This window comes from Lynx rufus, unplaced genomic scaffold (assembly GCF_022079265.1).
Source record: "Lynx rufus isolate CCGP_SWC_20201006 ecotype Redwood Valley unplaced genomic scaffold, mLynRuf1.p SCAF_3, whole genome shotgun sequence".
Classification (NCBI taxonomy): Eukaryota; Metazoa; Chordata; class Mammalia; order Carnivora; family Felidae; genus Lynx; species Lynx rufus.
Genome location: NW_025814845.1, coordinates 38,034,081 through 38,051,184, shown reverse-complemented (window position 1 = coordinate 38,051,184; position 17,104 = coordinate 38,034,081). Strand labels below are relative to the sequence as shown.

Here is a 17,104-nt window from a genome sequence, read left to right as displayed (position 1 = left end):
CCCACCGTTGTACTTAGAAGACGTATTCCCTGCTACTTACTCTTCCTGACATACCAGGAAAACCCCCAGTGTTGTGGGCTGTAGTAGCTAAGGACGAATGCTACCTAGCATCAAGATGAGACAGCGATACATTTAATCCAATACTGTGACAGTGTTTGTGTTACAGCTTCAGATTTGTTTATTGCGATTTCGTTCCTTTTGAAATTTGTCCAGTGTGTTTTTTGGCAATAAACAACCATCCAAGATGACTCTCTTGAGTTCTTGAATGAAACTCTTGCAGGTTCACTCACTTTAAAGAAACTAGTAATCCATGGATTGTTACATAAAAGGAGACTAGCATGTCTCATGGTCAGTCCGATAGTAAGTTACATAAAAACTTGGATGCATGTATGTGAATGGATTTTGCCAAAAGAATTAATCTACCACTAAAATGAGAATGCTGGCCTTTTCATTCTCATATTAGAAGCCATAATAAAATAAAGAGACCAAAGATTCGAAGATTAGCGGAGCTTGATTTTTAGCCACAACTTTATTTTCATTTTAGGGGGAAGATTGGGGAAGGAAGGGCAATCACTAATTGAAATTGCAGCTTGCAAATTACAATTCAATACCTTAGGTCTCTTTCTGCCTGAAAGGAAGTGGATCAATCCTGGGTAATGATCCAGGTACATTCCACCTTCTCTGTTAATCGTTTAGATGGCCGGCGACTAGATAAAAAGATAAGAAAAAAAGACACCAACCACCTCTCATCTAGACTTTATGTATCTGGTTTAGGCCCAGCATTTTTACAACTCTGCAATTTTTGCTGTTTTTTGAGAACATTAAGTACATATATGTAATCTATGTATGTATATTTTGAAGTTTTTTCTCCCCGTGTGATCTGTTTCCTCCAAAAGTTTTGCCTTCTCCTAACATGTATGTCTGTTGTAACATGTTGTGCTTTACAACTGAGGCACTAAACAGACTGGAAGCCCTGTGTACCGGGAGGGGCCTTTTGGACTGTGGTCTTTGGTGTGTAATCATCTGAATGCATCGTCAATGTCAGATCTTTTTCTTGAGGTTTGTCAGAGTCCAGTACCCCAAATGGCAGGGTTTAGGCATAGTCGCTAATGTTCTGGGGACCTAGAGGCAGAAGATAGTGTTTCTGCTATTTGGTGTATAAATTTTTACTGGAGCTGCTTGTCTTCAGTGTGATACCTTGTCTTCAACTATAGCATCCACCAGTCAGCATTTCTGTTTTGCTCTCTCCCAAAAAGGACAGCCCCTCTGTGGAAAGGTGGAGGGAGGATGGTCATCCTGCTGGGCAGAGCCGGTGAAGGGAATGAAGAGGGGGGAGGGTGCTCAGTCTTTCTTAATCCTCCAACCAGCCCTCTTGTTTTTAACTTCACCTTTACTCCCACTTTCAGAGTCCTGAAGTTCTCCAAAACCTTTGGGAGTTGCAAAGTATCGACTGGATTATCTTCCCTTTGCTCTGTGTGGCAAGCTCACTCACTCACTTTCCTCCTGCTGTGACTGAAATGTCATCTTCTCAGTCGTCCTTCTATCTAAAATCTCAACGCCCATCGCAGCCTCCTATCTCGAAATCTGTCTAAGATAATAGATATTTTAGTTGCTCTCTCGTTAGATTTTTGGCTTTGTGAGGACGGGGATTGTTTTCCCGTTTGCTCATGGTTGTGTCTCCAGAGCTTGGCATACTGCACACTCAGTAAATAATTTCAGTGAATGAGTGATGGCTGCATAGATGCATAGCCATGTGACTTCCCCTTGCCACAAGGGGACTCGCTCTTACTGGGGTGGGATGTGTTAGTTGGGCATTTCCGTCTGCTCTTTACCTCCTCTCCCATTCTCGCTGCCCTTTTGGTTTTTAAGTCTTGTAAAATTCTTTTACTGCTGTCTTGATCAGTTTTCGGAGAGAATGGAGGCTGTGTGTGTGTGTGTGTGTTCACCGTGCTCTGTTTAGTTGCAGATTAGTGAGCTGTTGCAGTATCCTTGTTATGCTACCAAAGTCTTTTCAGTAAACACCCTTGATTTTCCTGGAAGCTACATGTTGCTCTTGGTACTCTATACATACCCTAGTTGAAGAATCAAATTAGAACATAAAGGAAGATGAGCCTTAGGATTATTATTAGTTTTTATATTATTATGAAATAATGACATAAGTGGAAATAGTTCTAAATTTTGCATAATGAAAGTAATGATTCTTCTACTCTGGATCAAGATAAACACTGTCTCCAGGTTTTAGTCCATCATTTTCCATGTCTGTAGCACCTGCCGCTTTTTTTGTTAAGCACAAATGGGAGATTTTATATATATATATATATATATATATATATATATATATATATATATCTATCTCAACATATATCAACAAGCAGAATCATGTTGCTTGTATATATGTGTGTATGTGTATTTTTTTTTTAGTTCTTAGATATTTTTAACAGTATAAATTAGAGATTGTTCTATGTTAGCTCATATAAATTTGTCTCATTCTTTTTGGTAGTTGAATATTAGTATAATAAAAGAATGTACCATAATTTTTTTTTTACTAGTCTCTATTGATAGGTAGTTTGGGAGTTACCCAGATTTGGGGCTACTGTGGAAAAAAAAAAAAGCCATGGTAAATGTTCTTGTGCAAAAGTTTTGCATGCATGTATATGGGAATATAGAAAGTAATTTCTGTTCTTTTTAGTTGTTATAATGGGTGATATACTGTAAACATTGTTAAATGGTTCATTGTTTCAAAATCTCATATTGAAAGACACTACAACTGCTTGAGCGATGATGAGGGCATCCTCAATCACACTGTAATTAAACTGAGAGGTTAGTACAGAGTTCTTGATTAGTAATTTGTATTTAGTGCAGCACACTTATATTTTTGTACTTATGGTAACATGAGTATCCTTTTACATTCAAAAATCATTTCTGAGTTCTTATTATGGAAAAATAGTCCACCTCCATTTCCTTTTAGGGAAAGCTCAGTGAGGATGTCAAATCTGTAGAAATCTTTGAGGGAGCATGAGTTTATTGAGAAATAAATTATGTTACATATAAAACAACACTGTAAGTGTTTCTGAAAAGCTTACTTCTCTCTTTTATTCGGCTTGGCCATTACTCTATTGCATAAACATGCTCTGTGAGTAATAAACGACTTCGACCAGCAGTCCTCAAAATACTACCGAAGACCTTTAGACTTATATAACAGGGGATCAAATGAGTGAAAAGAAGCTGCTTATTGTCACCCCCAACCCCTCATCTTAAATAAATAGTTCACGTTAGGAGAGTAAAGTCCCTTTGGCTCACTATTTTTTCAAACTTGTAGATCCTTTCAGAAACAGTGTTCTATGGAACTTGCTATGGGACTTAGTGTTTTCCTTCAATTTTAGAGCCAATTGGGCATATATATTGCTGTGCCGAATCATATTGCTTGTAAATGATAGGTAGCTTGGTTTAAGAAATACAAAACTTGTTCTGCAAGATAACTACCCAAGTGTGCTTATCCTTCGAAGGCCCAAGTGCCAAGGACATGTAAAAAAAAATCTATCCCTTTGAGAAACTAAATTGCCATGGAATTCAGGTGCTCAGGGTTTTTTTTGTTTTTTGGTTTTTTTTTAATTTTTTTTTTTAACATTTATTTATTTTTGAGACAGAGAGAGAGAGCATGAACAGGGGAGGGTCAGAGAAAGAGGGAGACACAGAATCTGAAACAGGCTCCAGGCTCTGAGCTGTCAGCACAGAGCCCGATGTGGGGCTCAAACCCACAGACTGTGAGATCATGACCTGAACCGAAGTCGGACGCTCAACCGACTGAGCCACCCAGGTGCCCCTCAGGTGCTCAGTTTTCAAGAGTCTCTTATGCTTTGGCTCTCTCCCACACTAACCTCTTTTTTTTTTTTCCCCTTCCCCTCCCCCATGGGTTTCTGTTAAGTTTCTCAGAATCCACATAAGAGTGAAAACATGGTATCTGTCTTTTTCTGTATGGCTTATTTCACTTAGCATCATGAATGGATAAAGAAATTATGGTTTATATACACAATGTTATTCTTTTTCTTATTACTGCTGTATGGTATATATATTTCTAGAGCTTTAAATGTATTTATATATATATATATATATATATATATACACCACCATGTATACATTTTATCCTTTTATAAGTGTATTGTATCTGTTATTCTCTAATTTATATTAATACACTGAGAATATTTTCCCAGTCTACAAGTTTATTTCTACCTGTGTGATACTCTAATGTGTAGCTACACCATGATTTTTTTTACTCGAATTCGTTGTACCTTGATGTTGCTTCTTATTTTTTTAAATTTTTTTAAAACATTTATTTATTATTGAGAGACAGAGTGTGAGCGGGGGAGGGGCAGAGAGAGAGGGAGACACAGAATCCGAAACAGGCTCCAGGCTCTGAGCTGTCAGCACAGAGCCCGATACGGGGCTCGAACCCACGGACCGTGAGATCATGACCTGAGCCGAAGTCGGACGCTTAACTGACGGAGCCACCCAGGCACCCCATGTTGCTTCTTATTTTTAACTGCTTAGTTAATGTCCTTCTATATATCTTTTGTAAATGTGGACACCTTTTTCTCCCCTGGGACATATTCTTTCCTTGGATCAAAGAGGAAATCAAACCTGAAAAGATGTTTTTATGAGTTTCTCCAGAGAAACAGAAGCAATAGGGTGTGTATGTGTCTAAAAAGAAATTTATTACAAGGAATTGGCTCATGTGGTTCTGGAGGCTGAGAAGTCCCAAGATCTGGAGTGGGTAAGCTGAGGACCGAGGGGAGCTGCTGGTATAAGTTCCAGTCTGAAAGCTGCTCCGAGACGAACCCATGTTTCAGTTTGAGGTGTCCCAGCTCAGGGCAGGCAGGCAGGAGGAGTTCTTACTCCTCTCAGAAGAGTCCACCTATTCATGCTCCTCAGGCCTTCAACTGATTGGATGAGGCCCACTCACATTAGGGAGTCTCAGTCTACCTGCTTTCAGGTCACTCTACCAGTTGTTCACTCTGCCAATTCAAATATTAATCTCGTCCCCAAAACATCCTCACAGACACACCCAGAAAATGTTTAACCAAATATCTGGGCACCCTGTGACATAAAATTAATCATCACCGTGTCCAGTACCCATCAACATTTTTATCTGTCTAGGATTTTCTTTGCTCACCCTCCTCTCAACTCATTGCAAGGTCGCATCATAACCCATTCCTTCACTCCTTTGTTTTCTACTGGATGGAGTCCGCTTTATGTACTGATGACAGTCTTTCTATACTAACTCTAGACAGTGATCTGGAGGGATCCATTTTGGGTCATCTCTTCATATAAGCAAGAAAGAGTAGGCATTCAGGTGAGAGAGGGTTGGAGGACTTTACTATAAGTTTTGTCCCCCAGACCCAGTAGCTGAAGGGTAAAGGGTCTAAGCTTTCCACAGTAGTCCTCTGAGCCCTCTTTGGTTCACAGATGCTGCTTGCTCATAATAGGAACTCAGTATTTGTTTTTTTAGTAAACAAATTAATAGAACAAATGGAAAAAAAAAAAAAGATTCCAACACTGTTGTGCGCTGAAGGAAGACACAACACTAAATCAGAAACTTTTCCTGGTACCATTTAAATTAAGAGGAAGCAACCATACTCAAAGGTCACCTCATGAAACTATTATGTTTCACTGTCAATACACTATGTCTTTCTTTATGTAGTCTTTTCCCTTGGCTACTGTGGTATGCAAGTTCAATGGTACAAAAATCTGTAGTAGCAATTTTCTACTCCCAGCCCCAAACCCTCCCCTTATCCAAACTGTCCCAGTTTCTTTTCCCACTTGCAAACACGTATTTCTTTATTTTTTTAAAGAGGTATTCTATATTATTTAGTAGCGTGTGTGTGTGTGTGTGTGTGTATGTATGTGTGAGTGGTATGCACCCATTATACCTAGATTATTCCGTTAATACATACTGAGCTTTGCCATTCTTTTAAAAGTCTTCTTGGACTGAACAGAAGACCATGGGGGAGGGGAAGGGGGGAAAAAAGTTAAGGAGGGAGCCAAACCATAAGAGACTCTTAAAAACTGAGAACAATCTGAGGGTTGATGGGGGGTGGGAGATGGGTATTGAGGAGGGCACCTGTTGGGATGAGCCCTGGGTGTTGTATGGAAACCAATTTGACAATAAATTTCATGTTAAAAAAAAAAAGTCTTGCTCACCAAATTCCACACCCGAAAAACAAATAACCCAGTGAAGAAATGGGCAGAAAACATGAATAGACACTTCTCTAAAGAAGATATCCAGATGGCCAACAGGCACATGAAAAGATGTTCAGCGTCGCTCCTTATCAGGGAAATACAAATCAAAACCACACTCAGGTATCACCTCACGCCAGTCAGAGTGGCCAAAATGAACAAATCAGGAGACTATAGATGCTGGAGAGGATGTGGAGAAACGGGAACCCTCTTGCACTGTTGGTGGGAATGCAAATTGGTGCAGCCGCTCTGGAAAGCAGTGTGGAGGTTCCTCAGAAAATTAAAAATAGACCTACCCTATGACCCAGCAATAGCACTGCTAGGAATCTACCCAAGGGATACAGGAGTACTGATGCATAGGGGCACTTGTACCCCAATGTTCATAGCAGCACTCTCAACAATAGCCAAATTATGGAAAGAGCCTAAATGTCCATCAACTGATGAATGGATAAAGAAATTGTGGTTTATATACACAATGGAATACTACGTGGCAATGAGAAAGAATGAAATATGGCCTTTTGTAGCAACGTGGATGGAACTGGAGAGTATGATGCTAAGTGAAATAAGCCATACAGAGAAAGACAGATACCATATGGTTTCACTCTTATGTGGATCCTGAGAAACTTAACAGGAACCCATGGGGGAGGGGAAGGAAAAAAAAAAAAAAAAAAGACGTTAGAGTGGGAGAGAGCCAAAGCATAAGAGACTGTTAAAAACTGAGAACAAACTGAGGGTTGATGGGGGGTGGGAGGGAGGGGCGGGTGGGTGATGGGTATTGAGGAGGGCACCTTTTGGGATGAGCACTGGGTGTTGTATGGAAACCAATTTGTCAATAAACTTCATATAAAAAAAAAAGTCTTCTTGATATTCTATAGATGTATATTAATATAGGTAGGCTTTTATTTTTTTCTAATCTTGGCTTTTGCAAATGAAGCTATAGCAAATATTCTTTTATGAACATCATTTTGCAGATATGTGACTATATAAGACAAATACTTATAAGTGAAATTTTTCCTGGGTCAAAGGATGTGTACATTTCAAAACTTTGCCGAATATTGCCAGATAGTTTTCTAAGGAGATTGTTCCCCATTTACACATTGACATTATTTGAGAGTTCTGTTCAGTAGTAGGTAACTTCAACACATCGTGCTCAGACTTTTGGAGGTCTTTGGAAGTCTAATAGGTTGGATTTCTTTGTGTTTTTAACTTGTCTTGCTCTTGTGAATGAGGTTAAGTATATGAACAGATATGTATGAGCTGTAAACATTTCCTTTTTGTCAGCTATCTGTTGATTCTTTGTACGTTTTTTCTACTGAATTATTGGATTTTTTCCCCCTACTGATCTATAGGAACTTTTTGTATGTTAAGGAAATTATACCTTAGTCTAAATAACTGTTGTAGATATTTTTCCTATCTTGTCACTTTTTTTTTACCACCCATATACTTTTTCATTTTTTATTTATATGTGGTTGAATTTGCTATTTTTCTTTTTTGCTTCTGCATTTTGTTCATATTTAGAAAGAACTAAGCTTGTTTAAAAAACAACACAAAACTACCATCATCTAGGACTTCTTTTTCTTCTAGGATTTTAGTGATTTTATTTCTTATATTTAAACTTTTAAAACATTTAGGATTCACTAGGGTAATGAGCCTGTTTAATTTTTCCTTCTGACAACCTGACTGTCCCAACACCATATGTTAAATTTTCCATCTTTGCCCCAGTGTTTGAATTTCTACCCTTATTATGTTCCCATATGTATTTGTTTGTGTTTTCTTTACTGATACAGTGATCTATTGTGTTTGAAGTTTTTCTTATTCCTGATTATTTCTCCACATGAACATTGTAAGAAAGGTTTCTGTTTTTAGAAATGGGTCATTTTAAATTGAAGGAATTTAGGGAGCCACTGATAATCTCATGTGGTTGAGTACATTAACGTTAACTGTTGGCATTTCTCAAAATTCAAATCTAGGCCCTCTTCTTACTTTTTCTTTTTTAGGTAAATGACTTTGTTTTATGAACTTGGTTCCTTTCTATACACAGGCCAATCTGTTCTGTGTTCTTCAAGCCCTTATTAGTCAACATCTTCTCTTTTATGGCTTATAGGGACTTCAAAACTCAACATGACCGAAATCTATCCTTCCACCCAAACTTTGTCTTCTCATTGTGTTCCCACTTTCAGAGTATGGTACCACCATTCCTCCATCTATGCACAGACTGGAAACCTAGGAATCATCTCCCAGTATTTCTTTTCTGTCTACTGTGGGCACCCCCACCCCCTTCCCAATCATGTGACTTATGGGCACTCTCTTTGGAGGGTATCTGGCTCTGGAGCCATAGTACTGGGACTTGAATGTTAATTATGTGACCCTGGGCAAGAGGGAGTCTTACCTTTGTTTAATCAAATCTAATTACAAATGAAAACAAAAACAAAACCAACCGGCGAATCTGCTTATCATATATAAGATTGCTAATATTTTGTGCTTCTTTTTAACTGTAGGAGAAGCCATTGTCTAGATCTCTTCAAAGAGGTGAAGATCTTCAGTTTGACCAGGTATGCCAATTTGGGGGGAATATTTTTTCCTTCAAGGAAAATGTTCATCCTAACAGTCCGGTTCAAATATATCCAATATTAAGAAATTATTTTATCTTGTTTAGTGACCATTTATATCATTACGTATTAGATTCAGTCTGAAATTGGTAGTACTTTTTAATGTTTATTTATTTATTTTTGAGAGAGAAAGCACAATCAGGGGAGGGGCAGAGAGAGGGAGGGAGACCCAGAATCCGAAACAGGCTACAGGCTCTGAGCTGTCAGCACAGAGCCTGATTTGGGGCTCGAGCTCAGGAAGTGTGAAATCATGACCTGAGCCAAAGTCGGACGCTTAACTGATTAAGCCACCCAGGTACCCCTGGTAGTTTGTTTTTTGACAAAGCAAATGGAATGAACTATGAGCTGTGAACCTTATAGTTCATGGAATGATCTGTGAACTTGATTCATTTCTGTTTATTTAGCATCTTAGTACTTTTCATTGGTAATCTCTTTACTGTGCCTTTTAAATTTTCTTAAAATGTTTCCAATTACATACCTCAATCTTTCCTTGTGTATCAGTTCATACAAGTTTTACATAATAATGTTTTATCTTTTAACATTTTTATTTTTTCTTGTTGGGGTTATCAGAAACTTTAAATAGAATATTGATATCTAAAAATGAGTGTGATATTCCTTTAATGTTAATTCTTTCCTCTTGCTGAGATGAAATGTTTGATCAAATGCTATTTTTGTCATAATTATGTTTGTTCAAGAATTATTTTATTATATATTGATTGTTTGCAAAAACCAATAACCCAGATTAGTTTTCTATTGGAATCTAGTATTCCTGTGCTACTTTTCTCATGATTCTGTATCTAGGAAACAGATGTTAATGTTCATGATATGAGTCTAATTGACTAGATAATGATGACTGGTTAGAATTACTTGGTGGAGACTTAACAAAATATTGTTTCTGGATTCCAGCCCAATTCTGAATGAGAATAATCAAGAGCAGGGCTCTGGCGCCTGTATTTTATAATAGCTCCCTAGGTGATTCTGATGCATATATTTAGTAAATAGCCAGTGGCCTAAGAAGAAACCGTAGGTAGGAAGACTAGTTCTCTGTTAAAGTAAATATTAAGATCACCTTATATAATGCTTTTCAAATCTTAAAGTAACTGCAAAAGGTATTAATTATTATTTTTTATTTACCTATTAATCTGTTATTTTAAAGACATTTAAATTATTCAGGTCTTAAATTCACTAATGATGAATAAATGTATAATCAGAATTAGAAATCCTATTAAACAGTGTTTTAAGGAATATTTCCATTTGCTTTTTTATGTAAATGATTAAGAAAACTTTTAATGGTTATGCCTCACAGTTCAACCTTTTTTTTTTTTTTTTTTTTACAGTACAAAGCCAGGTGTGGTATAAACTAATATATATTTATAATAGCAGATGGTATTTTATTGTTCCTTCTTAGATATTAAAAGGATTTCCTTTGAGTGATACTCTTCATTGTTAATAAGATAAAATTCGAAAAATTAGTTAAGTAAAATTGAATCTTGTTTTTACTTTAATGAGCTATATTAGAAACTGTTTGCCTGTCAAATTATGCTAATTATATATAAAAGCATGATTAAAGGAAGGCAGATAATGAAAAAGAGCCTATACAATCAAATAGACTGTTTGGTTTTTTTTTACTATTTTCCTAGATGAAGTACATTTTGAAGTTATATGAAGAATATAAAATATTAAATGTTTAATTTGTAGAGGTATCAATTTATCTTCATTAGCTGACACTTTCTATAGTCCTGGACCCGAACAAGACCTTGAGTAGCCCTGCAACACATCATTTTTTGGTTAAGAAAAACAAAGTGAAGCATGTTTGACGGTATACTTTAAAATATTATTATTACGACGGGGCGCCTGGGTGGCGCAGTCGGTTAAGCGTCCGACTTCAGCCAGGTCACGATCTCGCGGTCCATGAGTTCGAGCCCCGCGTCGGGCTCTGGGCTGATGGCCCGGAGCCTGGAGCCTGTTTCCGATCCTGTGTCTCCCTCTCTCTCTGCCCCTCCCCCGTTCATGCTCTGTCTCTCTCTGTCCCAAAAATAAATAAACGTTGAAAAAAAAATTAAAAAAAAATATTATTATTACGAGCAATGAGTTGTATCAGATACAGAAAGAATAAAAAGATTTTTTTTCTTTCTTTTTCTTTTTTTTTTTTTTTTTCTTTTGCTCAAGATACCCCAGAGGAAGAGTGACCTTAGGGGCTGCTTGCTAATGGCAGCTGGTGTGCCTCTTACTATCTACCCACTACAGGAAAGCTGAGTTCATTCATGCAATGAATCTGATATTCACCTAGAATTCAAATAGTTTCAGGGATGCTTCAAACCGAATAGCAGTTGCTCATCCCATTACATTTATCCTTATGTTCTCCCCTTATATATTCTAAGCTTTGAAAGCTTGTTTGCAACACATTTATGTTTCTTTTCTAATACGTTTCTTTGTGGGTATCACAAATTAATAATGTAATTATAATCGTTCTACATCATAGCGGTACAAAGTAGACTGGTCCTTTCGCACAGTACTAACAGAATGTAGTCTTCTTTGTTCTTACCTCTCTTGATTCATTCTGGTGGCAGTATTTACAGCCTTCTGTTCACATGAGCATGGAGGAATGGGCCAGGGGGAAGGAAGCAGGTGTGGTTTTCTCATGTTGTGTGTTCTCCCAGAGGTATCCCTCTGTATAATCAATGATGTTACTGAGGGTCATGTTTTTACACATGTGAGTAGCATATGGAGGCAGGAAAAAGGTAGAAAGCTTCTAAGCTAAACCAAATGGATGTGGGTAAAGTTAAATAGTGGGTGAGACTCAGCCCACTTTATTTCATTACTTGGATAAACCCTAATTTTTTTTTTAAGTTTGTTTATTTCGAGAGAAAGAGAGAGAAGGGGAGGGGCAGGGAGAGAGGGAGAGAGAGAATCCCAGGCAGGCTCCACGCCAGCCCTGAGCTGACAGCGGGGCTGAAATTCACGGACCATGAGATCATGACCTGAGCCAAAATCAAGAGTCGGACGCTTAACCAACTGAGCCACCCAGGCGCCTCGCTAATCTTTACTTTTATTTTAAAACACATTTATTGTGTTTGAATTACTGTGTTTATCCTAGAAATGTTATCCTAGTAATCATTAACAAATGATGGCTAATAGAGTCAGGATTGTATTACTTCAATGATGTATTTTATCTTCTGGTGACATCTTGTGTTTTCAGTTGATAAGCTCTATGAGCTCCGTAGCAGAGCACTGTCTCCCTTCCTTACTTCGCACCTTGTTTGACTGGTACAGACGCCAGAATGGAACTGAAGATGAATCTTATGAGTACAGGCCTCGATCTAGCACAAAGTCTAAGGGGTAAGTGGCTCCTTTCCCACTCTTCGACCTAGAATTGAAACACTTTCTGTGAAGGGGGTGATAGTGTTTTCAACTGAAGAGAGTTATTGTTTGATTTCTGAGCAAAAATATTGATTCCTGCTGTTATGAGACTGATAGTAAAGGGAAAGGATAGTCCATACCTAACTGTAAATCAAGGGAAGGTACCAGTTAAAGTAGGTGCTGCTCCACAGTCCTCACCACTGGGATAGTCACACAAAAATGAATTTCAGGAGTGCCCTTTCAATAGTTCAGCGAGGATCTTTAATAGTTGTAGACGAAGTTAAGAAAATATTCAGACAAGGTCCCGATTCAGACAAGGTCCTTCCTGTTGTGAAGGGAAGCAACTGTTGTGATCCAGGAGGACTGCCAGACCCTGTATCACGATACCGTGAGACTGTCCTCGGTGCTCCAATCCCAGAACTTGTCTTCCCCCACCTCAGATTTTCCAGAGAGGTATTGGCTTTGCATGTTCAGAAAATGGTCCATAGTTTAGAATGGGGCTTGAGTCGATGCCATTTGTGATTTTTCAACTTAGATACGCGAACAGTTACCTGGCACTCTATTTTCACCAGAAGAATTATTACTTTTGTTTCAGCTCTTAATTAAAAAAAATACTAATCAAATATGGAGCAGTGCTAGATTTTCTAAGTAGAATTTAAAATATTTTTCTTACTGATTCCTTTAGAATGGGTTTAATTTCTGACAGATACAGTAGTGACATGTGTTTATAAATACTGTACAAAATATGCAACAAGAGAAAGAAAATGAGAATATGTAATTACATACATTGGATAGCTTAAAAACAACTTGTACTAATAATAGCTAACCAATAGCTCTTTTAAAATTTATGGTCTTAAGTGCATTCCTAATTTGGGGTTCTTGTTTCAGGGATGAACAGCAACGTGAAAGAGATTATCTTCTTGAGAGGAGAGACTTAGCCGTAGATTTCATTTTTTGTTTAGTTTTAGTTGAAGTTCTAAAGCAGGTAAGAAGCCCTTTTGTTTCTGCAGTGTCTGTGTTTCTTATTCTTATTTTGCCTTCATGTTTCATTTACCGTATTTAGGATGTTATGTCTACAATTCTGGCCCACATTAACTAGATTTCTATCATTTAATTACACCTCTTTCAGTCGCCTACGGCTTTCATGGCCTGTACCTATCGTTTCCCATTCTTTTTACCTTTGTATGCCATCGCAGTTAGGGGATCTTGTTTGCAAAATTGAGCTGAGTAGTAATTGTGTTAAATGTGGGCTTCCAGCTGTGAATATAGTCTCCCTGTCTGTCATTCATGTACCTTAGTCCACTGTCAAAGGGTTTCTCTTCCAAAGGCATCAAGCCTGCCCTCCAATGTGTAATCGTCGTACGGTTGGAGTTGAGGAATAGGGGTGGTTTGACATGGGTGGGACCAAACTGTCAGGTGCGCATGGTCTTTGGACAAGTGATAATAAGTTTTTTATGTTTTATCAATGACTCTAGAATGCCATCATTGTTCTCACACTGTGCTCATGAGTTTCACGTCTGAATGGCACAGTCAGTAAAGCTATAAGCATGTAATGTCTGGTATCATGTATGTTTTTACTATTCAAAATCAGTGCAGGTATTTAAATGTATACCCCCCAAAAAGTATTCTTTGGTCTATTTTTGGTTTTTTGTTTAATAAAGCCAACTATTTTGTTCAAATGCATGAAAGTATTTTTTGCTAGTTTGTAGTCTTTAAAAAGTTATAGATCATTCAAAGATGAACCACATATTTCCAGCCATGCACACTGTAATGTTTTGAAAAGAGTTAGATAATCTAAAAGAAATAAAACACATTTTGCACATGGCAGGTTTGGACAAGGAGTTTTGTTTTTGTTATGTAAGATGGAATGGAATTTATAACATGAAAACAAACAGCAAATGTGAGATATAAAAGTTAATTGACAGACTGTTTTTTGACATAGGCAATATAAAATTATTTGAATTATGTATTTCTTCATACTTTGTTTTTATGACATAAGTGGAAAATTATTGAAATCCGAATATCTGAAATCTACAAATAAAAGTTTTAAATAGGAAAAACAGAAAACTGAGTTAATCAAAGGTGAAAATCACTTTAATTACTTTGTACCTTTCATCAAAGTTTTTTACTAGATGTAGGAAAGAAATTCCCTCTGGGAGTTGTGCAAACAAGCCCAATTTGCTTTCTGTGATCTCAGTTCAGCCAGGATCCCAAGACCTGAGGCCAAATTAATTAGGGATAGAAGAGAGCTGAGGACCAGAACCGCCACTGACCATGAATGAACTTTGCCTAGGACTCATGCTGGTTGACCTCTAGCATCTCTTGTGTGCTGATGTAGGTCGTGTGAGTGGTATGGTAGCCACCATTTGCACTTCTTTGCTTAATTAAATAGTATAGGGTTTCTTCTTTAAGCAGGTGAATTGTAAACTTCCCAAGACATACAAGACCCTCTCTGATCTGGCTCCATTATGCCTTTTGTCCTTTGTTTCCCAAGACATTCTTTGACTTGCCAATCAGTCTCTCAGCTGAAAGTTGCCCCTAATTGTAGTTTCAAAACTTAAGTGCACAGACAACCCTGTTTAGATTTTTGTCTCTCCTTCTCTTCCTCCCCCACCTCCTCCCCTGTTCTTTCCCCTTCTCCATTGTCTTTGTCTTCATCCTCCTTCCTTCCCCCTTCTCTTAAAAAATAATCCAGATAGGTCTTCTAGTGGAGAAAGCCATAAGGATCTATAAACTTGAGGCCATTTTTTCTTTGGGCTTGTTTTTTCAAGTCCATTGCACAAAATCCCTTCAGAACTGTGGTTCACGTGGACTCAGAGTGTGAAAAAAGGAAATACAGCAGCTTTAATAGCTAATCTTTGTTTTTGGTTCCGTTTCCGTATTGTTCCAACCCATAGTAGCCTTTCCACTAGCTCTTTTCTCTCTTTTACCATTATCCTCATACTTTTCATTCAGTTGAACCCATGAAAGAATAAAATACGTCACAAAGAACACGGCTATATTTTATTTATTAAAAATCTTACATAGGTCTTTTTTCCCTAGTAAAAGGCAAGTCTTTTTAGCTTCTTCAAAACTAATAAAACCTGAGAAAATGAAGTAAAAATCAATAGGACTTTCTGAAATATCATGACAAACTAACCCAATTTTCTACCATGTCAAAGTGATGTAGGGTTTAATAGATCTGGAGACTAATCAATGTAATATATCTTGAATTTAATAGGACTTTTACTTTTGCCCCACATAATAGACACATATTAAAACATGACTCCGTTTTATTTGATGAGATGGATGGCCCCAGGAGTACTGAAGTATTGATACATGGTTGGGCCAGTCTTAAGGAGGAGTAAATATTACTTACGAGTTAGTCCTTGACCTCATCTGTTATAAATTTTTGTTTCTTAAATAATTGGTCATGTCTTCCTGTGTGTTTAGAACTCTTTATGATGCATAAAGGCTCTATATCCTTTGTATCAGCTGGTCATTATAATAAACTGGGAGACCTCCAGGGCAAGTGTTTTCATCAGCTTTGTCATTTCCTTGCTGTGTAACTTGGGCAAGCTATTAGCCACTAACTCTTTCTTCCTCTGTAAAAGAGGGAGGATAACAGAATCCTTTTTGAGAATCATGAGTGTTGAATACAATAATGCTGGGACATGGAACGTGCCCAATAAATATTATCTGTTATTTTCATTTTGCAGATGAAGAAATATTGTTAATTTTGTGACTCACTGATGATTATAAAGCTAGTTCACTTTCTCCTCCCAAGCTTTTTCTCCTGTTAATAATAAAAATATTGGTAAAATCAGTGATACAAAATTAGGTGAAATGGCCAGCATCTTGGAAAATTAAATTAAAGTTTTAATCATAACACGTTAGACAAAGAATTGAGTTCGTATAAATGAGATGAAATTAGTATGATTCACTGTGGGAACAGAATTAATTCAAGATGGTGGAGGACTGATTTTATTTTTTCAAGAAAGTCAAACATAATTTGGGGGTCATGGCCAACTGCAAATTGTAGCAGGTTACTACCAAAGGCTTTCAAATCCATGATAAAAGCATGTTTAAGCAGCAACATAAACATTTAGAAAGTTTGAAGCAGTTTTCTTTTCATTTAAATTTTAGTCATTTACTCATTGAGACAAATAAGATTGGAAAACTTGGTTTGTGACCACTGCCAACTCTTGGCTTAGTTTTATTAGTGCTGTTATGAAGTATCAGAAGGTGGAGTACCTCCTTAGTATTTTCAGATTTAACATTAGCATCTTAGACGTGGATGAGTATCCCTGAAGGGTATGCAGTGATTTGTGGTTTTTCTGAGGCTGAATGTGTTTATTCCCCTTTGCATTGAGGACTGGCCCTTTAGGTAATGAATGAGCTTTGCTGACTCCCCAGTATCCAAATCTCAACCTGATTTTATTGTTTTTCACTTTCAAGATGTGATAAAAGCATTAAAGCTTGAGAGGTGGTAGTGGGAATAGCCTTGGAATAAAACGTGGGTATTCCTTTGTTTTGTTTGTTTTTCTAAGTTTTTATTTGTTTAAGTAATCTCTATAGGCAATGGGGGCTTGAACTCATGATCCCGAGGTCAAGAGTTGCATGCTCCTCTGACCAAGCCAGCCAGGCACCCCTGGGTGCTCTTCAGAGTCTACTAGATATATCCTTCTTGAATGTTGAAGTCGAGTTAGAGCGGCTTCTAAAATCACACAAGTGACAAGATCTGAAAAGCCTGGATACCGTGAGTGGGAATATTACTCCATGAAAGGAGAACTTTTTCTCTATAAACCCAAGTGGGATTCTTCCCCACCCCTGCCACCTTGTGTTTGAGATTCAGTTTGGGAGTATTTTTATTATTATTACTGTTATTATTGAAAATAGGGGGTGAAGTGTAGGGATTGTAA

General features: G+C 37.5%; 1 protein-coding gene across 4 annotated transcripts in view; it reads left to right on the top strand.

Annotated features, from left to right (window-relative positions):
* Positions 1–17,104, top strand: part of FRYL (FRY like transcription coactivator) — a 303,326-nt gene that overhangs the window by 154,772 nt on the left and 131,450 nt on the right. For all 4 annotated transcript variants that reach the window (XM_047091763.1, XM_047091761.1, XM_047091762.1 and 1 more), the window contains 3 exons: positions 8,733–8,786; positions 12,043–12,182; positions 13,092–13,188. In XM_047091763.1, the coding sequence (XP_046947719.1) occupies positions 8,733–8,786; positions 12,043–12,182; positions 13,092–13,188 (291 nt within the window). The remainder of the gene's footprint in view (positions 1–8,732; positions 8,787–12,042; positions 12,183–13,091; positions 13,189–17,104) is intronic.